The sequence below is a fragment of the Mesoplodon mirus genome (assembly GCF_964341445.2).
Source record: "Mesoplodon mirus genome assembly, chromosome: 11".
NCBI lineage: Eukaryota > Metazoa > Chordata > Mammalia > Artiodactyla > Ziphiidae > Mesoplodon > Mesoplodon mirus.
The window spans coordinates 40464368-40487067 of NC_138987.1; the positions used below are offsets into that span (position 1 = coordinate 40464368).

The window sequence follows — 22700 nt, forward strand, 5'->3', positions numbered from 1 at the left end:
GGACTCCCTCCACCCGCTACCAACTGCAGTCACTCTGCTCAGAGAGGTGGTAAAACTGTCCCTCACGTGGGACCTCCCGGGACAGGGACTGTGCACCTCACCTGTATCCACAGGGCTGAGGGCCACATCCGGAGTGAGGGACCTCACTGTGGACTGAGGAGGTCGGCTGTCACCGGTGACTTGGCCACTAGAGGGTGCTCACCAGCAGTGCCAGGCACAGACCAATTCTGCGAATTTTATTCATGCTTTCAAAGCCACTTAGATCATGTTATGACCATCCCATGAGGTAAGCAGGATGAAGAAAACCTCCGTTACGTAAATTATGACACCGGATCAGAGAAATTAAGTGGCCTACATGCTTAGGTGGGAAGGCCACAAAATCTGAGCCAGGAAGGCCCTCCTGGGCCTTTCAGACAAAGAAACTGGGTGAGTGGGGGAAGGGTGGCATGTCCCGAATGGCACAGTGTCAGGGCCAGGCGGAGGGCACAGGGGTGGGCCCAGCTGGTGAGGGGCTGTGGCTGAACCCAGCTGTTTGGGAGTAAAGCCCTATGCTGGTGCCCCAGATACTTTCTGGGATCTTTTTGGTCTGTGAAGTCAAAAGGCCAGGCCACCAGGGACACCCTGGAGGCCCCCAACGTGCAGGAATCCCGAGGGGTGTCTGTAGCATCAGCCATCTGCCCAGGCCTCTCTCTTCTCCATCTGTCCAGACGTTCCTCACCTCACGGCCCCTCAAATGCCATCCACACCCGGATGCTACCCCATGGGTCATTCCACTCTCCAAACTGGCTTCACTTGTGGGCTCCACGGCACCTTTTGCCTTGAATCATTTTGCCCTTGACTTTGCTCCGTGTGCACAAGGTAGGAGCCGGTTCCCAGCATACATGGCCCGAGAACGCTTAGAGCCAGCTAAGAGTTGAAAATGCAAACCAGGTAGCATTCCTTCAGTTAAGCCCTCTTGTGCCTTCATTTCTTTGTACAAAATCCAACCCTCATGACCTGCGAGGACTTCTGTGAGCTGACTCCTGGCCTCCCTCCAAACTGAGCCCCTACCGCCCAGTCTCCGGGCACTGCCCAGCGCACTCCCCCCGCCCTGCCCCTCCCCCAGGCGGCCCCAAGCCTGAGTCCCTCATGTCCTCCTGGTCTCAGCTCAATCAGCATCTCTGCACTGGGCTTCCCCTGGTCCTTCAGGAGCACACCGGTCCCTTACAGCCTGCTTGAGCCTGTACTCACCCCAGGTTTCATGACGTCATCTCCCCACGAAAGCATGAACGCCATGCAGGCCGGGGCCCTCTGCCGCATCACTGCATCCCCAGTGCCTCTAGCAGGGCCCCGTGCAGCGCAGGTGCTCAAGCGTGTACTCAGTGAGTCCATAGGATGTGGTGAAACATCAACTAGGCAGGGCCAGAGTGGACATTCACTAAATAGCACCATGAATGTACGGCACTGCCCTGCTTCTTGATCCAACGGCTCTACCTTTATTGTCTGCTTTATTTTCCGTGATTTCTAAGTGATTTGGGAGCAGACCCCCTGGGACATAGCAGACTGGGTATTCCTTTAACTAACCTGGGGCCTGGGGATCTAGGGTCATCCCAGGTACCAAAATTAATTCCGGGATTTCACCTGAGACCTAAAGGAACTAGTCCACTTGAAAATAAACATGACTTTTCAGAAAGCCGAAGCTTTATTCAGTACAGCAATGTCCTGGACTTTCCTTCCACAAGGAATTGGTTAGACGGACTCTGGAATTCACAGGGGCGAAGTGCAATCAGCCGGGATGGTCTCTATACCACCGCCCATCTTGTTGAAAGTGGGACCTTCCAAGACAGAGACCAAGACCCCTGGACCCCCAGGTGCACCAAAACCTCTCCCATGCTTTCCTCCTTTCCCCTCACCCTTCCTTTCACTTCAGCTTTAAAAAGATATCAAAGGCGAAGGGACAAACAGTGAGGGAAATTCAACCCTCGGAACGTTGAGTCTTGAGTGACCCAGCCCGACACGGGCCCAAGACCCCCTGAGCCCCAGCGACGGAGGTCAGCGGGGCTCCCTCTCGTTGCCCTGAAGTGCTGAGGGGACCACGCAGGGCCCCCATCTCCACCTGTCAGCACAAGCTGGACACAAGGCATGGGACGTGTCTTTATTAAAGATGCAAGCAAACACAGAAGTATCATGTGTGGGGCTCAGTAATATCCATACAGTACTAGAAACAGAAAAATAGAAAAGAAATTTCACAGAAAGCTGCCTCTCTCGCAGATACACAGAAAAGGTGCAGCTGAGCCCACCGCGAGGCGCCGAGTACCACCTGCCCTGCTGCAGCTGCCCTCCTCAACCAGTAACAAAGCGCACGTCCGCGCTTTCCAAAGACACCACACACGACAGACCCCTCGCGCGAGCGGTGGCGACCCCTCCGACCACCACTCCGGGCACTTCCCAGCCAGACAGCCGGGACGGCCCCGTCCCACCGCGGCGGCAGCGTGCGTACAAACTGGCCACTGGCCCTGCTCTCACCTGGCCGCCCTTCCGTCACTCCTCCGGACTAACGTGGGCCAGTTAAGGAAGCGAGTGGCGGGGCAGTAAAGACCGCACCTCCGCTCCCTCAGACACAGCACCGGAGGCGACATCGCCAGCCCCGTCTGGGTGAGACAGGGCGCTACACTCGCACATCGGGTCTCTGGGGCGCAGAGTTGCGGGCCCAGATGGAACAATGAACGGTTTGTAAAGACCCAGTAGTCCTAGAATTCACCATCAATCATCTGTTTGCCAACATAAGCAGGTTTCTGCTTTGGGGAATGAAAGTAAGACTGCAGAACGAAAAGTCAGGTTCCGAGTGGACTCAGTGTCTCTGTAGCGGGCTCTCCGGTCACCGCGTCGCGCACCCATCCCGCCGGGTCCTCTGCATCAGCCTCGGAGCCACTGGCCGGGGGTCGCTGGCAGGAGGGCATCCTCTCTGAAAACGCCCCAGTGAACAGTTCCTGCTGTATCCCGGGACGACTACCAAGAACTGAATGCCACCAGCAAAAACAAGGTCCCCCCAACACCCGACTCACCCTCGGTCCTCACCAGCGTCTCACAACCAGACAAGAACCGAATGGCTGTGCCTTATGGAAGAAAACTACAAAAATAAAGAGTCAACCCTGAGATCTTCCTACCATTCGGTGTGGCTCGCTCCTGAGTCCCTCGGAAATGAACTTTTATTTGGTTTACTGACATTTATTTAGATTTCCAGTGAAAAGCTCTATAAAATACAATAAATAATGTGGGTTGTAAAAGGTAGACATTCTAGCTGCATATGTTACAGACAGGATACGTATGGTCCAGGTCATCAGAACCGCAATCTTTGTAATCAGACATGTAGACTTCAAATTCCAAAGGTGAGACAGCTGCTCTGGATCGGAAATAACCCCACTTCCTCCATTTCTCCACCGTGTCTTACACTGCTTCCAGAGTTTGTCCAGCGAGTAACAAATGAGTGCAAACGGGACTCTGAGCTATTAGTGTCTGGGTACTGTGAGCATGCAAGTTTGCTGTTGCTGTTATTATAAGTAAAAGTCGAACATGAGGTCACACTTTCCCATCTTCTGCTTATACACCAAATCAAACTTCTCGTTCATGGAGACAGTGAAGATGTCCTTCCACAGCCCGACTCTTCCTAGAACACAAACGAGCAGAATGTGCTGAATTCACTTGCTGTCAGGCCAGCTACCAAACCACAGGAAATGGATCTGGAAGGTTCCAGATCTATTCCCGGACCCCTCTGAACCTGGCCTATTGGGGCAGGATGGGCCATGTGAACTACAGACCAGCTGAACCCTCTTCCCTGAGTCTGGTTATCCCGATGTGGTTTCCGCCCAGCACCACAAATGTGCAGAGCTGCGGGCCTTGCCCATCCACCACTGAATCCCCAGCACCAGGCCCAAAGCAGGTGAGTCACAACACCCCAGAGGACAGACAGTGTCTGTGGACAGATCTGCGGCTCCAGGCACCATGTGGATCTGGGTCCTCGCGACACCACTACTCAACTCACTCACGGCTCAACAGCTCCATCAAGGCAGGATTTGCTTCTGGAGAATTTTAAAAGGAAAAAAAAAAATCATCCAAAAAGGTAGAACATTTTATGGTGAGCAGGAAGCCGCCTGACCAGGTCAAGGGTGAAGATTTCGAGAAGCCTGCTCATGCAGCGTCAGGGAGGAATTTAAAGGGAGAAAAACAGTCAGAGCTCCCAACTGAACATCACAACGAGTCCCGGGCCCCCCAGCCACTCCATCACAGGCACAGCTCAGCGAGGCTTGGTCAGAAAATGAGACCTCCTCCTGGCAGACGTGAGGGAGGCTGGAGAGTGCAGACTGATGTGCAGGCACGGGCCTACCCATCCCTTTATGAAGGGAAGAGAGAGCTCAAAATGACGAAAACGGCTGAACCTGCTTTCCTTAACTATAAAATCTTCAGTTGTTCTGGTCACATATGAATGGCGACTGTGAAGATATCACAAGTGGGGGTCCCGCCCTCCTACCTACAGGAGCTGTGAACGCGTCACCTGGAGAGCCAGGGCTATGCTTTTATATAGCCGCCTCGGGGGACTGAAATGCCCGTTTAGAATTCTATTTACCGTCAGCATCTCTGAGATCAGAGCTCTGACTGTCTCCAGCAAACATCCTTCGTTAGCTCTGTTATTAACAGTCGTCCTTGTCCTGGCAGGACCTCACATATGAAACTGCAACCCTGCAAATGCTGAGCTAATAGATCCAAAGCGACAAGGATTTTCTCTTTGGTGATGAAAAATTATATGTCAGTGTTGGAGAGGAAAAAAACTGTTCTTGCTACCCTCTGATGATACCTAAGGGACAAAACTAAAAGCTTCTAGACCAATCACACCATAAATATATTTTTCCATGATTATTTTTCTCAGCTGAGGCAGCTGAGAGCTCATCAAAGGAGTCACCCACCTGGTTTAGGATTTGGAATCAAGACAGTGCAATTTATGCTGTGATATGAATCAAATCTAAGCAATGCAGCTGGCTACTCAAGCCCCTGCATTCTCACCAACGCAAGGAGGTCTTCTGAGCAAAGAGGCAATATGCTAAAAGAAAACAAAATCAAAGAACTGAAATAAAGCAAAACCAAGGTAAACGATGATAAAGCAAACACATCGGAAGGAGCATATGGGCACGCAGTATGTTCTCGACACTTCTTAACCACACAAATGAACCGAAAGGGGGATTCTGGAGAAGGTCACACCCAAGGATAACAAAACACAGCGAAAGCAAAATAAAAAAGAGCAAATAAATTTTAAATAATAAACATTTGTGAAGAAGCAGCCAGGAACGAAACAGCAGGGCGATGTGGCTTGTTAGTGTCTTCTTGGAGAGCGGCCCACCCACCTTTACAGGAAGGCGCTCACCCCCTGACCTTCAGAACAGCCCTGGGAGCCAAGCGGGTTGGCAGCCCCGACCCACCCTCCTTAGAGGAAGGACAAAAGGCCAGAGAAGCTCAAAGGCGTGGCCCGAGCTTGGCCAGGCCAGGCCACAGCCCAGCTCTTCTCTCCGCTCCAGGCAGCTGCCTGCAGAGCCCGGCTCGTTTCTGGGCCCTCCTCTCCGACACCGTCACCGCCCAAGGGAGCTGGGAACCGGCCTCGCATTCGCATCCACAGCACCGAGTCAGGCGCGACTCTTGCTGAAGGGGCGCTCACAGGCCTCGCCGGCACCCAGCGGCGCCGGGGATTTTAATGCCCGAGCCCTCCACAGTCGAGCAGCCTCAAATACCACATGCCCTGAGGGCACAGAGAGCAACCCAAGTGGGTCTGGGGCGGATCCCTGCCTGGAACACCTGCCTCACCTCGAACTGCTTCACGCACAAGACACAGTTCTCGCACCAGGAGGGAGCGCCAGCCTCTGTGACGGCCGAGGCCTGCACCTCCAGCTCGTGCGCTCATCTCTCTCTCTCTCTGTCTCACACACACACACACCACACACACATGCGCGCGCACGCGCACACACCCCTCCCCGACGGGGCTGCTCCTCCCGTGCTGGCTCCCCCAGGGATGGAGGGAAACGGCCCTTCCGCACACAGACTCTCCGCACCCGCTTCCCTCGACTCCCACGGGCCAGCTGGAGCTCAAGGAGGCCACGTGCACGCACTGCGCTTCTAAACATCACAGCCCCCAACCCATCCCCAGGGTCTGCCCTGGGGGGCATCTGGGAAGGCGCCCGCCTGAAACACCTCTTGCCCACAGAGCCTGAGACATCCCGGCAGCCACGCCCGCGAACTCCGACACTGTGCGGGGCGACAAGGCCAACTGCAGCAGGGAGCTCCGGGGAGCCTCAGCGACACTTCTCGCGTCACCTTCCTGCCCCTCGAAGAACACAGGGCTCCGGAGAAATGAGGCTCAGGGCAGTGGAACCCTGACATGGGGGGACTGTGGTCCAGAAAGCGCGAGGACACCGGCAGGAAGGGGGACGAGGCCCCCGGGGCCCCAAGCAGAGGCAGAGAGAAGGAGGGTGGGACAGGCAGGCGGCGCGCATACCCCGGCCCACAGGCAGGGCCTCGGCGTTGCAGCACTGGTCCACCAGCTGGTGGCAGTGCTCGATCAGGGACTCCAGCTGGGCCTTGTCACACGACACCCCCAGGAACCGGGCCAGCTGCTCCACCATCGTCACCAGGTCCTGCAAGACAAGAGCAGAGTGCGGGAGCCTGTCGGAGGTGGCGCCTTTACAGAACACGACCTCGGGTACCGTATCCACAGCCTTACTTAGTCCTCAAGACAAGCCTGAAATTGGCCTCGTCTGGAAATAAAATCCAGGTTAAGAAACTGCCCAAGGGCACTCAGCTCTCAAGTGGCACACCTGGAATTCAAACCCAGGTCCCACGGAAGCAGACGTGAGGTTCTGATATAGCTGCGGTCATTTTAAACAGCAGCAAGAAGGAAAAGCACTTTGGAACTGTGCCAGAAGCAAGAGCAGCTCACTCTCTTCCCGTCCCGCCACGCCATCGGCTGGGATCTGGACTGGCACTCGGGAGAACAGGGAGACCCTAGGGACCCCAGACAGGCCTCAGGGCCGGCCCACCTCACCGGGCAGGCGGAGCTGGCTTGGTGTGAAGCAAGATTCAGCTCTACTTGACTCGCTGACATAAAGCCATCTCTGGGCCCCATCGCCGCACCATTCCTGAGAGCGGAGCATTACGGGCGCAGCCCAACAGCCTCCGGAGGGGCCCCACCCACCTGCTCACTCTGGCCCACGTCCCTCTGGGCAGACACCCGGACCTGCACCCCGACCTGCAGGGGCCTGACAGCCAGGTCCACACTGGCTTCCATGCTGTTCCTTCAGCCTGTCAGGCGGGTTCTTTCTGGGACTTTACTTTGCTGTGTCCTGTCTGGAATGTTCTTCTCCAGGTGTCCACATGGGTCACTCCCTCACTTCTTTCAGGTCTCTGTCCCCATCAGTGACGCTTTCCCTGACCTGCACTTAAACCTGCCACCCCCCCTCCCCAGCACTTCCCTTTTCTGCTTTATTTTTCAGCATTTATCATCATCCAATACATTTTACTGTTTGTGTTTGTGGGGGAGGGGGGCGGGAGGAAGAGGCAGGGAGGCTGCAAAAACCCAGGCCACAGTGACACCGACCTGGACCAGGGAGACGGGGGCAGAACTGGGGAGAAACAGTCAGATAAGAGAGACGTTTTGAAGGTAGAGCCAACAGGATTTGGAAAATGAAGGCCAGGTGTGAGAGAGGGAGAAGTCAAGGATGAGTCCAGACTTCTGCGTGAGCCGTGGAGGACGGAGCCGCTGCCCTGGATGCAGACGGGTGAAAGTGCGGAGGACCCGAGGGGACACCTCCGGAGTTTGGTTGGGAGACGTTAAGTCTGCGATCTGCACGACATACCCAGGCAGAAAGGTGCAGTGGGTGGACGGACATGAGCCTGGAGAGGGTCCAAATCGGGCCTGGGGGCCTGAGGCCCAGCTGAGGCCACCAGGGGAGGGAATGTGGATGGAGGAGACCGGAGCCGAGGTCTGGGGGCAGAGGCAGGGCTGCTGCCATGGAGGAGTCAAGGGGAGCATCCAGGGATGCGGGACGCACGACCAAGTGTGACCGACTGCCTGTCGCCTGCTGCTAGGAGGGCGGGACCGTGGGACCCAGACACACAGGGGTCGTGGTGACCTTGACAGAGCAGCCTGGGGACAGGGTGAGCCTGCCTGGAGGGGCTCAGGAGCAGAGACAAGTCTGAGGTCCCTCGGCAAAGAGGAGCTGAGGAGGGCTTCCCTGGTGGCGCAGTGGTTGAGAGTCCGCCTGCCAATGCAGGGGACATGGGTTCGTGCCCCCGTCTGGGAAGATCCCACATGCCGTGGAGCAGCTGGGCCCGTGAGCCATGGCCGCTGAGCCTGCACGTCCGGAGCCTGTGCTCCGCAACGGGAGAGGCCACAACAGTGAGAGGCCCGCGTACAGCAAACAAAAAAAAAAAAAAGAGGAGCTGAGGAAAGGGAAGGACGTTGGGGGGAGGAGGGCTGGGCTGGGGGAGGTTCGTGCTGTCGCCGTGAGAAAGGAGAGGCGTCAGCACTTCTGCTCAGGCAGCGGCAGGGTTCAGACCCGGGGGCAGCGGGGTTCCAGGACCAAGGGGACCTCGCACACGCTCGGCACACAGTGAGGCTCTCAACGTGCTGAGGACGACGGTGCTGACACCGAGAGGGGACGGGACGTGCCAGCCCCCCTTCCAGACCTCGCCCTCCCGAGGGCACAGGAGCGGTCCTGCCTCGCTGCCCCAGCACCACCGCCCAGCCTGGCACAGGCACTCAACCACCACCTAGTGCCCATCACCCTCTGTGCCAGGCACTCAAGAACTCGTCACAGGAATCGATTCATAGGTACACCCGCCGGGGTTGTCAGCACTTTGAGAATTGCCACCCTAAGGCAAACAGGCTGGGATGAGAAATTCGGACTCTGCCATCTCAGCCCTTTGCCCCAAGCTGGTCACCTTGGGTCACGGAGAGGGTGCTGGGCGGCAGCAGCGTGAGTCCGGCTACTGCTCCACTGCTGTTGAAGCAGAAAAACAATAAACGGGCCTCTCGAAAGCACCACATGCCACCAACCCAGAAGCTGTGCTTGGCCGGGGGCCAGGGCGGGGAAGAGGCCGGGGGGCCAGCACCGACTGGAGGCAAAATGCTGGTCAGGGGGACCCTGGGCCCACCCAGAACTCCTGAGTCCGACTGTCACCCCTGATGCCCGGGGGCTTGGCGCTGCAGGCCCCGCCCGCCCGCCCGCACTGGGGGCGGCTGTGAGACTGACGGCGGGGCCGGCAGCTGCCTCCCGTGGCGCTCACCCCTACGGCACTCACCCGGTGCATGTCTTCGTACTTGAGGAAAAGCACGTTCGAGTCCATACGGTGCTCCCAGAACTCCTGCACGTGCTCAAACCAGGAGCCGTAGCCCACTGTGGAGACAAGGGGACAGGTGACCAGTCACAAAAAAGGAGCGGGCATGTGTGAGGCGGTCTTGCTCCCTGCCTTCCCTGCCAGAAGGCTGCCCTCCTCTGCCCAGTAGCTGTGTTTCAGGAAGCCCTGGGCTCCACCAGCAGCCCCCCGAATGAGCCACGTCCCCTGGCCTCCTGCCCAAGGCCTCGGCCCCTGCCTCCCGGATGCCTAGAAGCCCTGACCCTCACATGGAAGCCTCTGTTCTCCGGGGGTACGGATGGTACCCGGCACCCATGAGTTTCTCTAACAAGGGGTGACCAGGAAGAGAATGATGCCCAGAGGAAGTGGGACACAGGACCAGTGAGTTTTGCTGTCGGGGCTAGGATGGGGTGCAGGAGGCTCTAGACAGAGCTGCGAATGGGGCCTGCCAGGCAAGCGCATCACAGACAGAATCCTGGAACCAGGCAGAACCAGGAAGGCACGGGGATGAAGGGGGGCAGCGGGCCCCGTCCTGGCACACGAGGTCGGGCAGGACGGGACGACAGGTCACACCCACACCCCAGCCCTCGCATTTCCCACGCTGCTTAGGGCCTTGGTGTGGGGCTGAGGTCACACAGGCAGAGACAGAGATCAGTGTGGCCGGGCTGCTTCACAAGGTTTTTCATAAAAACGATTGATTCTCACTGCCGAGTCACACTGATGTGCCTGTTGCTGTGAGGACACCTCCCGAGGGGGCTTCCACACTAATCAGAGGAAGGTCTCGGCCGAAGAACATGGGGGCCCCTGGGCATCGGGAAGCAGGTCCGGCTGGATAACAGGGGCCAGTCAGGGGTGGTGGCCCTGCCGCCTGCGTCCTCACTCGCCCGAGCACCCGTCCAGCTCACAAGCACTGGGCCCTGCAGTGGAGTTCCCGGCCCGGCGGCAAAGCCCCAAGGAGACTGGCACGGCGACACGGAGTGACCAGCACTGGGAGGGAGGCCCCGCAGACACGGGCGGCCCCGAAGGATCAGTGAGGGCTGGGCAGGCAGCGGAGGGGAAGAGGCAGCAGGGGGAGCGGCGCACAGAGGCAAGGCCTGCAAATGGGCCTTAAAGACATAAGCAGTGGCCGCGGGCGCCCGCGGAGCGGGTCAGAAGCAGCTGGCAAGGTCAGACAGAGGGCGAAGGGTGAAGGACAAGGGCTCGGGACAGAGGCAGCCGGCCCCTCATCTCCTCGCTGGCCGTGAGACCCGGCGGGCCCTGAGCCTTTCTGCCGCCCCCCCAGGGCTGCCGCGGCGCCGAGAGCCCCGCGCACAGGAGGGCCTGCAGGGGCAGCGCCTGGGCGTCCTCCTCTCTGGGGGAAGGTTCCACGGGGTGGGACGGGCAAGGCGCCGGCGAGGGTCCTACATGTACCGCTGAGGCCCCTGGGTGGCAGGGCCGCTCCCGCCCCCACACAGGCACATCTCAAGGTGCTGACAATCTCTTACACTTACACGCGTGACCAAGGCTGGGAAAACAGGGGTGACCCAATGCCTGGGTCCCAGCCAGCGCGACCCGACATCAGCCTGCCATCCCGCCAGCAGGTGGCAGCACAGCAGCAGCCTGGGCCCCGCGGCCCGACGATGAGAGGTCCTGAGGGATGGAGGCGTAGGTCAGGGGTTGCTGAGGGGCGGGCCCTGGGGACCAGACCAGAGCAACTAGGCGCCCCTCCAGTACTTCATGCGGAACGCAGGGCGGGGAGCTCTGGAAGGGGAGGGGTAAGGGGGCGGAAATGAACCAACACAGGACAGGCTTCAGCCAAAGGCCTTGCTGGAGACCCGCTGCTGGGCGAATCCTGGCCCTCTCTGGGCTCCAGTGCTCCCACGGCAAAGTTCTAGCTGCGGGGCCCTGGACTCCAGGCCTGGCACATCCCCGCTCCGTGCACGCACAGGGCAGGACGTAACAGCCAGGCCAGCCTTCCCACTTTACAGGACAAGGGCGAGTCCAGAGAAGGAAGGGACCTGCGCAGCTCAGGGCTGCTGGGGACGGGGACGGGGGAGGCTGGACGGGGGGTGACTCAGGGACAGCGAGGACGTGAGGACAGGGTCACTCGCACGGGGACAGGGGTGACAGGACAGTGGTCACACACAGGGACTCCTCCACCCTGCTCCTGTCCCCCAGGCACATGGCTCCAGGGCCCCCCAGCCCTGCAGCGTGCAGGTCACGACCCCCAACACAGGGCTCGGCCAGCATGTCCTCGCTCTGTTAGCAGACAGCATCATTTCACTGCCCCTTCTGCACTTCATTCTTCAAGTTCTTCAGAACCTCGGACAGAAAAGGCAAGCCTCCTCGAGAGCCGGAATTGGGCAGGAGCACAGAGGATAAACAGGACTGGGGAGGCTAAGTACACGGGTGCAGAGGCTTTGGTGGGACCACAGCCAGTGTGTGCAGCCTTGAACCTCGGTGCCGGGCAGGGCTGTGACCTTCACAGCGTGGAGAGGCCTGTACTAGGCAACCTGTAACAGCTCTGGCCCGAGCGGGAGGCTTTCAGCCCCGCACCGCAGGGCAGTCTGAGCTTCGTGGGCACCGCCATCTACGACAGTGTTGTCCCCACGCAGGTGACTGCTTCTATAAAGGCAGGGGTGCAAAGTGGGACTCAGAAATATGGCTTTGGGAACCACAGGAGTGGCTTGCTCCAAATGCCTGGCAGACCCCGAGGGGCCTGAGCCAGGCGGTGGGTAGGCTGGGGGGAAGGGAGGCTGGACAGAGGCCTTCAGCAGGGGCCAGGGGCCTTAGGGTACAGCTGCTGGGGCCACCGACGCCTGTCCCCTCCCACCCGGGCCCCCACTCCCAGTCCCAGCTGAAGCAAAGACTCAAGGGCAGGGAAGAGAGGGCCTTCAGGCGGCGCGCTCAGGAGGACCTGGGCTTCAGCCAGGCTCGGGAGGCAGCTCCAGTCAGGCCACCCATTTGAATTTGGGGCGCTGTACTCCTGGACCGCCATTATGCACCTTACCCCACGCCTGTCCCATGACCTCACCACAGAACCCGACTGGGTTGGACAACAAGTGGACAGCGGGGCTGAGGGTTACTTGAGCTGGGAAATAAAACAGGAAGTGTATTTTCACACTCCTCGGGTGCAGAGAGTCTGGGTGCAGGTTTAGTTAACAGGTACGTAAGACCCATTTCAAAACCCTCCTGGGCGCAAGCTCTCAACAGAAGGGTGCCCAGAGAAGCCAGGGTTGGCGATGGGGGAGCCACCCCGGGGCTGCAGGGAACAGAACCGTAGTGAGGAGCTGCCACCCCCGTGCCAAGGCGACAGCTCCCTCCCTGGCCCGCCGCCCGGCCCGCTCCGCCCTGGGGAGGGGAGACGTGGAAGGGCCTGGGCTCGCTCGGCCCCAGCTCGCCCCTCTCCCCCAGGAACAGGCGTCCTGCCCAGAGCACTGCCTTCCCCCTCCCCCAAAGTGCAACCCGCCTGTCACACGGGCCTAGGGCTGGGGGCCAAGCCTGACCCTCAAGTCCAGCTAAAGGCCCACAGGGCTCTCACACGAAGCCACAGCCTCCACTCTGGCCTCAGGCACTGGTAACAGCGGTATCTGGGCCACCGTTTTCACTGCTCGGAATCCAGGCAGGAAGAGGGATGCTTCTTTCTAATTGGGGAACTTCTCAGAACCCCAAGGACGTGGCGAGAGAGAAGGGCTTCAGCGTTGGACACCCGCTCTGTCTGGCACTAGCTCGACCTCGGACAAGCTTCCTGACAGCCCTCAGCCCAAGCTCCTCTGCCCGCCAGCGGGAAAGCAGGCCAGCCCCGCGGTGACTGTAGGACTGGGGGCACCGCGAAGGACACGCGGGTGCTCAGCGAGCAGTGACCACCGCCGCTGTAACGCCACACAGACACTTACACTTGTCGTTCATGAACCTCCGGCAGAACTCCTGGAATGTGCCTCGGTAGCTCATGGTCCGCAGCGAGCGGTGGAACTGGTAATAGGACACCACCAGGTCCTTGGGGTTCCGGGCCATGTATATGACCTGCAAGAGGGAGTGGGGGCAGAGGAACGGACAGAGGGACGGACGAGGTCAGTCTGCGATCCTCCGTCCCAGGCAGGCCGCCCTGTGCAGGTTCCACTGACCTACAACCCACTCTTTTGACCCCGTTTCCAACAGCAAAGTCAGCCCCTCGTGCACCAAGGCCAAACGCTTTTTCTCTATTATTCTGTTTCAGCAGAGGTGCACTCCTGTCCACGCAGTAGCATCAGCTAGGACAACTACTTGAGTGTTTTAGTATATTTCTGTTCTCTAGCACTCCTTTTTTTTTTTTAATCGAGGTATAGTTGCTGTACAATATTATATAAGTTACAGGTGTACAATATAGTGATTCACAACTTTTAAAGGTTATATTCCATTTACAGTTATTATAAAATATTGGCTATACTCCCCACGTTGTACAATATATCCTTGTAGCTTATTTTATACATAATAGTTTGTATTTCTTAATCCCCTACCCCTATCCTGCCCCTCCCCCCTTCCCTCTCCCCACTGGTAACCACTAGTTTGTTCTCTGTATCTGTGAGTCTGCTGCTTTTTTTATTATACCCACTAGTTTGTTGTATTTTTTTTAGATTCCACATATAAGTGATATCAAACAGTATTTGTCTTTCTCTGTCTGACTTAGCATAATGCTCTCCAAGTCTATCCATGTTGCTGCAAATGGCAAAATTTTGTTCTTTCTTATGGCTGAGTAATATTCCATTGTATATATAAACCACACCTCCTTTATCCATTCATCTGTTGATGAATACTCAGGCTGCTTCCATGTCTTGGGTATTGTAAATAGTGCTGCTGTGAACACTGGGGTGTCTCTAGCGCTACTTTAAAATCAGCGGAAGACAGAAAACTTACAGTCCTGACCCTGGTGATGAGAATTATAGGCCTCATACGTCTAATGCAGTTGAGAAAAAAGGAAAAAAATCAGAGACAGTGAAAGCAGCCATGAGTCCTCAGGCCTTCAATGGGCAGAGGCTGGGCTCTGGCTGGTCAAGTTCAGCTGTGAGGAAAAGCGAAAGTGAGAAGCATGGATAAAATGCTAGAGACACGGGGTCAAGGACAGCCTCTCCAGCGCTCTTAGCACACCGAGGTTGTCTGGGAACTTGGGCCTGTGACAGACCACCGTTTGGACTGGCACATGGGCCTCTGGTTCCAGGAACAGTGGGGAGCGGTGGGGAGCGACGGGGAGTGGAGTTACCTTGGAGTCGCCGCTGTGGAGGTCTGAGGGCAGGAAGCGGTAAGGGAGGTGGCTTTTGATGAGGCGGGGGGACGTCAGTTCCTGCAGCAGGGCAGAAGGGAGGCGCTCAGAGGACACGTGCCCTTTCTCTGGGGCCCAGGCAGACGGGGCTGCAGACGAGTCAGGACCGGCACCACCTGCACCCCGAACAACCTTCTCACCTGAGACAGGACCCCCCCAGCCCCGCCCAGGCTGGACCCTGGGGGCAGATACGGGCCGACGCGGTCCCCGTCCTCGGCCCCCGTGGCCTGAGTCAGAGTGTACTGTCAGGGGTCTGCTCAGAGGACATGGGCCGCGATGGCAGCCCGGAGCGGCCACGGAGACGGGGCCCCGCAGTCAGCCTCAGCACAGAACTCCTGCGGCTCCTGGACCGGCCCGGCCCCTCCCTCGGCCAGCGCTCCGCTCCCGGGCCCTGACTCAGACGTGCCCCCCGCTCCCCGAGAGGCCCGGCCCCGTCCCACTTTGCTCCCGTCTGGTGTGGTCACCCTTCAACCACTAGGACTCTCAGTTTTCCTGCCCTGGGGGCTCCCTCACTGGGATCTCAGCTCTGCGAGGGCTGTGACATCACGGTCAGTTCAGTCCTCGGCGGGACCCCAAAGCCAAGAGCAGGGCAGCCCGCGACGGGGGCCCACGCAGCTCTACTGGAAGGCTCAGCGGTGGGTCAACACGGGCTGCAGCCCTGTGGCGGGCACAGGGGCGGGAGGGGCTGGACGCAGGTGGGCCAACGCTGGGGGCTGGGGTGCAGAGACCGGCTTATGCGGGGAGCCAGCAGTGGGGGGCATTCTCAGAGCTCATTTCAGGATGCTCGTCTAGCGGGAGAAGGGACAGGCAGGCCACACAGGAAATGAGGCCTGAACGAAGAGGTGGCAGAGGGGAGGATGGAGAGAAAAAACTCCAGATCTGTCTGAGGGGTAGAAAGGATGGGACTTGGGAATAATGTTTTTTTCACTTGACACCAAATGTTCGATGCAAACACATCCCACCCAGTCCCCTCAACAGATGGGATGAGCCACAGCGGGAGGCCCCTCACCCCTACACTCCCCAACATCTCCCCTACTCCTGGCATCTGCCTCCTTTCCCCCTCCAAGCCACCCACATCACCCACTGGTTCAGTTCCAGGGTCACTGCCACCAGCTCAGGCCCATCAGTCTTCCCCCCCCCCCACCAGCTACCTGGGGGTCCCGGGAGCTCGCTGCTCTCCCTCCACCCACGAGGCCCCCAGGGACCCCTCAGGAGCAACCGTCACTCAGGGTGCAACCGTGGAAAGGCCCCGGGGGGTCGTGTGGGCTGCTGCCACCCGCCCAGAGCCCACCTTGATGATGTCCAGGCCCGGCTGCGGGTACTCCAGGACCGGGAGCTGCTCGTCGATGTTCATCAAGCCGATCTCGTCAGGGTCGGCCCCCTGGCTCACCAAATAGACCACCTCCTGCAGCAAGCTGGTGCCTGGAGGGAGAGAGGCCCAGTGAGGGGCGCCAGAGGAAGCCCAAGGGCCAGCCCCACCCTCGGGTCAGCGCCTGCCGCCCAGAAAAAGGGCTGAAGGGCCGCAGAGCTGGGGGGCGTGCAGCGTCCCAGGAGTGCCTCGCGTCTAGTGGAAGAACACTGGCCTAGGCATGAGACCTTGGCCCGAATCCCACCTCTCGGGGTGACCGTGGGTGAGCCAGGTTTTCTGAGCTGTTTTCTTGGCACTAAACGCAGGCAGGAGATCTCTCAAGGCTGTTGTGAGGAGTGAACAGGACACACAGTACCTGCCTCCCCAGGGCTTGAGGACTGTCACGAGCGGACGATTCTCAGTCCTGGGTTTCCAGAAGCTGAATTTTCATTTACCCAGAAGTGATGAAGGTCCAGGGGAATGACTCGCCAGCCAATAATGATTTACAATGAAAACTATGTCTACTCGTACCTGCTAAAGTGAAACACAGGTATGCCCTGTGAGCAGAGAAATGTACACGACAACACCGACACACACATACTGGAACAACCCTGCAGTGCTACTGAGAAGAGCAAACCTTGGAAACAACAGGAACATCGGTCAGCAGCAGAATGAACGAATAAGCCAGGACACTCAGACAACGGGACACTAGGCAGCAGTGGAAGCCAGACGCCAAAGGGCGTCTGCTGTGTGATTCTGCACGTTCCCATTCCTACTGGGTTCCGGAATGGGGAAGTAAGCTGCAGCGACAGAGGTGAGGACAGTGGTTCTCTGGGGGAAGGCTATCGACTCAAAGAGGACATGAAGGAGTTTCTGGGGTGCCGGGATGGCCCTTTACCTTGGTCTGGTGGCAGTTACATGGAATTGTGCACACACAAGGCATAATTCAATTCAAAGGAAAACCACCTGTCTGCCCAGTGCTGTGGTCATCAGAACCTGCTCCCCAAGGAAGACGGAGGGGGTCCAGCGAGCATGGAGATGGGACACCTCAGCCCAGTGACACCCCAGACCCTCCAAGACGGAGAGAGGCCCTCCAGGGAACAGGAGCGCTCATGTGTGTGTCGAGGGCGCCTCCCCCGCTTGTGGGGCCGCAGCTGCAGCCCTGCCCGCCAGCTCCTTCCCCTCAGACCACCCCACGGGCTGTCCCAGCAACGCGGCTTGGACAGGTCCCCCATCCAGACTCGAGGACAGCCCTTCTGTGCCTTATGAACAGCGAATTTCAGATTCAGGGTGGATGGCTCCCAGCCTAGACCCTTCTGCAGCTTCCCAGTGTCCATACACTGGAGTCCGGTGGTCCCTTCACCTATTCTCTGCACCAGGTCCCTGGGGTGCGGGTTCCCCTCCCCGGGAGGCTCCCTGCTGGCCCTCACCCCGCAGCCTGTGCACAGCAGCTTCCAGTCGTCTCCTCCAGCAAGCTGGCCTTCCCAGACCCCCACGTCCCCCACTACTCATCCTCGCCCAGCGCGAATTGCTTACGACGCTCCCAATTACCACACCGACTGCACGGCCTCACTCCAGGGGCAACAGCGCCGTTTCCCCGCCAACACCCCAGGGGCCCGGCACACAGCACACGGCAGGCAAACCCAACATCTGAGCATCTGTGCAGGAAGGAAGAGCAGGGGCCTGGGTCACGACACGCAGTGGGCCGACCCCACAAGGGCAGAGCCCCAGCGGCACCCCGGGGTGGCAGGGAGGGAGCCCGGGGCCGGGGAGAAAGGCGGCTCTCTGCGCTCCCCCAGCCCTTGTGCGGCCCCACCCCGTCCAGGTTTTCAGCTCCACTCCGGGACCGCAGCCAGCCAGGGCCTGCCCGGTCATCACCCCATCCGACCCCCCAGAAGAGACACGCTGGCCAGGTCCTCCTCCCCAGCCACTCTGGGCCCTTCGCTTCAGGGGACTCGGTCTCTGCTGCCGATTCCTCATCTCCCCCCGGCCGAAAGCGCTGCCCCCTCGTCTCCCAGCTGCACACACTCCCCCAGGGCCTCCAGCAGCCCCACCCCCAAGGCCAGCTCCACGCTGACCCCCGCACGCACCAGCCCACGTGGAAGCTGCTGCCCAGCGCCCCGCCAGACCAGGTGCCCCACCTCCTGCCCCCCCAAAGCCCGCCTCACCCACCTACCATCAAGGTGAGCGCGGAGCCGACCCTTCTTCCATCGGGGGCGCTGCTGGAGGCCCTGCAGCCCTCTGCCCTGCTCACCCTCCTTTCAGTCCAACAGAAGCAGCCAGAACCACCCGACCATCCCAACAGGGACCTACGAGGGCACCCCGTCCCTCTTAGGACCCCGCGCCTCCGAGGACCCTCCGAGGAGTAGAGCAAGGTCTTCCACGTGGCCTGCAGGCCTGCCGGCCACACTCCACGCCCCACGCCCGGCACCGCGCTACCGCCTCTCTCCCTTCCCAGAGCTCCTACGGGCCTCCTGGCTGGTCCCATGTCCGGAGCCCTTTCCTCACTCCCTCAGGTCCTTCAGGTGTGGGCGCTCCCCTGACCAGCCACATGACGAGCACCCTTCGCCCTGCCCCGGTCCCCACCGCAGCGACAGTCCGGGAACAGCCTGCATGGTCCTCTGTGTGCCCCCACCCCGCCGCCCTCCACAGGGCACGAGCGGTTTTGTCTGGCATTTTGCCGGGAGAGCCAGCACATGGCCAGGCTCAGTTCACCTTTTCTGAATGCACGAACAAGCCCTGGGTTTGTTCAAGGGGATGTGTCCATCAAGGAAGACTTCTTGAGGAGACAGCTTTGGAGCAAAGGCCCTGAAGGAAGAAAGTGGTGTGGTGGCTCTTCAACCAGAAAGAACTTCTGTCCATCAACCACAGGACCCTCACACCAACCTGAGAGGTGGGGACCACCACCCGCATTTACAGATGAGGCTCCTGAGGCCTGACTGTGCCCAAGGTTACAGAGCCGGTGTGTGGCTCCCACCTGCCCGCTCCTGCTGGTGAGGCCCGTCCACATGGCAGCTCAGGGCAGCTGCACTGGGCGGGTCCGTGCGCTTAGAAATACGACTGTGCGAAGAGTTTCCACCAAAATAGGCCTCTCCCAGGGAGGTCTTCAGGACGCCCACCCCTGCAGCCCCTGCAGGTAATGACCCAGACAGACCTCGTTAGTACGTCTTACATCAATATCGACATGTCAGTTCCACAAGCTCCATCCGTGCCTCCACTAAATATCTGCACCGGAAGACCAGCCTCGTTAGAGCCCACAGGAGGCGCTCTACCTGCGAGGCTGCACACGGCAGAGGGAGGGTTTACAGGCACCCCCGCATGGACAAGGAAGCTCAGAGTTCAGGTTCCAGTGCCAGGTCCCAGAGCTGGGAAGGGGAGAGCTACCCCGGAGGGGGAGCCCACGTCCCCACCTGCCTACGTGGCCTCCCCAGCACCCCCAGGGGAGGGGGGACGGGTGGAGGGTCTTGTGCGAGGCCCGTCACGTTGCTGCAGCAGGACGCTGGGGGGCCGCCCCTCCCGCAGGTGCGGGCAAAGCGGGGCCGCAGCCCCCACCCCACCATCCCCCTGCGTCCAAAGCCCCAGGGGAGAGGCGCCCGGGAGGCCAGCCCGCCGCCCAGCAAGTCCGAGGAGAGGCGGAGCACAGCCAGGCTTTCAACCCGGGAACACACAGGGCTGCCGGGTGGGTGGGACCGCCTGGCAGGGAAAACACAAGCCACTTGCTTTCCAACAGCTCGTTTTCAACTCAACAGACGTGATGCAATCCTGATGCAGTCCTTCACAGACGTGCTTCTGCTGACAGCAGTGAAATCACTCCCGGGTGGCACCTCAGCGTCGGCAGTGACTCTGACACCAGACCTCTGAGGCCAAGACCTGTAGGAAACCACTGGGGTTCCGGGCGGAACTCCCCAGGGATCCAGAGTCCAGTCCGAACTGCCACAGTCTGGGGTGGAGCCCATCAAAATTCCCACCAGAACTCTGGGGATGGGGGGAACAGCACTCCAGGGTCAGAACCAATCAGAACTGAGCCTCCAACCACCAGGATCCTGGGGCTGGAACCCTTTGAAATTCTTTTTTTTACTATTATTATTTATTTTCAGCTGTGTTGGGTCTTCGTTGCTGCACACGGGCTTTCTCTAGTTGCGGCGAGCGGGGGCCACTCTTCGTTGCGGTGCGCGGGCTTCTCATTGCGGTGGCTTCTCTTGTTGCAGAGCGCAGGCCCTAGGCACGTGGGCTTCAGTAGTTGTGGCGCATGGGCTTAGTGGTTGTGGCGCACAGGCTTAGTTGCTCCGCAGCATGCGGGATCTTCCCGGAGCAGGGCTCAAACCCGTGTCCCCTGCATTGGGAGGCGGATTCTTTTTTTTTTTTTTTTTTTTTTTTTTTTACTTTACGCGGGCCCCTCACTGTTGTGGCCTCTCCCGTTGCGGAGCACAGGCTCTGGACGCACAGGCTCAGCGGCCATGGCTCACGGGCCCAGACGCTCCGCGGCATGTGGGATCCTCCCGGATCGGGGCACGAACCCGTGTCCCCTGCATCGGCAGGCGGACTCTCAACCACTGCGCCACCAGGGAAGCCCCGGGAGGCGGATTCTTAACCACTGGTCACAAGGAAAGTCCTGGAAAGTCTTTTATTTTCACTTTTATTATTTACCAAAGTCACACATGTACCTAGTTTAAAAGTCAAAAGACTCAGGACAGAAAATCCAGTTCCCCTCCCCACCCCACTCCCACGTCCAGAGCAAACCCTTGCTGATTCTTCTCTTACCCTCAGATTTCTGACATGCTTACATCATTGTTTCACGATCTGTATATTTTGATGGGCTACTAATTTCTGACTGAGCAAGACGATGACCCAGCCACGTTCCCTCCTGCAGGCTTCCCTCCCCCGACACGGTCCCGGGACAATTTTCAGTCTAATTCAAAGTACACCATGTAGTGATTACACTGCCTTTTTTGCACAAGATTTTGTGTTTCCTTCGCTTGCTTGCTTAGTGTTCTATGTACCTATTAATAATTCCTTCCCCAGCTCTGTGGCAAACCCTCTCCATACGGCCAAATGTAGGAGGTATGCTCTAATCCCATTTATCTCTTGGGGTGGTGCCCCTGCCCCTCAGTGCCCCACGACTGTCTTCCTGCAATCTCCCTCGGGCTGGATGGACTGCGTCCTTGACCCATGTGCCCCTCGCTGGTGTCCGTGCACACGGTGGCAGAGTCCACCCCCAGCTGCCTCCTGACCGTGACAACTGTGTGGGACAGTATGTGACTACAAGCGCCTGTTTCTACCTCACTCGGGACCGGCAGTTGGGCTGGGTATGGAATTCCAGGCTGGGGACCACGTCCCCTCAGAACCCTGAATGCACTATTCCCGGCGTCCAGCTGCCAACGCTGTGTCGCTGTGTCGAGAACTCTGAGGTCCTCCATTCCTAGTCCTTTGAACGTGGCCGTTCTTATCTTGGGAAGCTTTGCAATCTTCTCTGTATCTCAGGTTTGAAATTTCACAGTTAAGTGCTTCAGCAGGGCCTCTTACTCAATCACAGTGCCTGGGGGCACATTCAGACACAAGGGGAGTCTTTAACTCCCCCCTGGAGTTCTGGAAATCCTGGTTTCAGTAACTTTCTCTCTCCCATTCTCCCTCTTTTCTCCTTCTGTAACTCTGAGATCTTCCACTTTTTCTTCTCTTTTTGCGCCCATTTGTCATCAATTTCTAAAAATTTTTGCTCTACTTCCTGGGATATTTCCTCTGCTTGATCACCCAAACCTCACAACTGAGTTTTTAAAATTTCAACTACAGTACCTGTCTTCACTCCCTGACGATATTACAGAGTTAGGAGTGCAGGTGGTAGGACTTCCCTGGTGGTGCAGTGGTTAAGAATCCACCTGCCAATGCAGGGGACACGGGTTCGAGCCCTGGTCTGGGAAGATCCCACATGCTGTGGAGCAACTAAGCCCGTGCACCACAACTACTGAGCCTGTGCTCTAGAGCCCACAAGCCACAACTACTGAGCCCGTGTGCCACAACTACTGAAACTCACACACCTAGAGCCCATGGTCTGCAACAAGAGAAGCAACCACAATGAGAAGCCCGCACACCGCAATGAAGAGTAGCCCCTGCTCGCCGCAACTAGAGAAAGCCCACGCACAGCAACCAAGACCCAACGCACCAAATTAATTAATTAATTAATTAATTTAAAAAAATCATAGTCCTATATACTAGGGATTTGCAACTAGAAGCAGAATTTTTAAAAAAAAGAGTGCAGGTGGTGTTTTGTTTTTTAGGTTTTCTTCTGCTCTGTACAATGTCTTTGATTCCTCCAAGCTCCTTTTGCTGCTTTTTGTTTTGTTCTGGTTTTGCAGGTCTCTGTCCTTCATGTTGGAGATGTTAAGATCTGAAGACCTTGAGTCCATCCACAGGTAAGAACGAGCCACTGGATGCAGCCATCTGCGTCCAGGCTTGTCCAGGACAAGGCTTGTTGACTGCACGGCTTCACGTGTCTGTAAACACAGCCCAGCCTGGGTGCCCTCACAGCTGAGATGGGAGATGCCCACACACAAGTAATTTGTAAGTCTTTTCTTTGGGGTCAGTTTCTCCAGAGAAGATGCCTCCACTCTCTGCCCTGGGGGACCACAGACATCCCAGAAGCCAAGGAGGGGAGGGCGCTGGGAACCTCCCTTTCAAGCGTGTAGCTTTCATTTGACCCCCATTTCC

General features: G+C 58.4%; 1 protein-coding gene across 3 annotated transcripts in view; it reads right to left on the reverse strand.

Annotated features, from left to right (window-relative positions):
- Positions 1-3186: 3186 nt before the first annotated feature.
- Positions 3187-22700, reverse strand: part of SULT4A1 (sulfotransferase family 4A member 1) — a 31360-nt gene continuing 11846 nt past the window's right edge. The window contains exons 2-7 of one of the 3 annotated variants that reach the window (XM_082634695.1): positions 15942-16072; positions 14591-14671; positions 13251-13377; positions 9322-9416; positions 6518-6656; positions 3187-3646 (exon numbers count right to left, since the gene is read on the reverse strand). In XM_082634695.1, the coding sequence (XP_082490821.1) occupies positions 3534-3646; positions 6518-6656; positions 9322-9416; positions 13251-13377; positions 14591-14671; positions 15942-16072 (686 nt within the window). In that variant the 3' untranslated portion in view covers positions 3187-3533. Of the gene's footprint in view, positions 5075-6323; positions 6657-9321; positions 9417-13250; positions 13378-14590; positions 14672-15941; positions 16073-22700 lie in introns of those variants that run through there. The other 2 variants (XM_082634696.1, XM_082634694.1) reach the window with 2 other exon arrangements.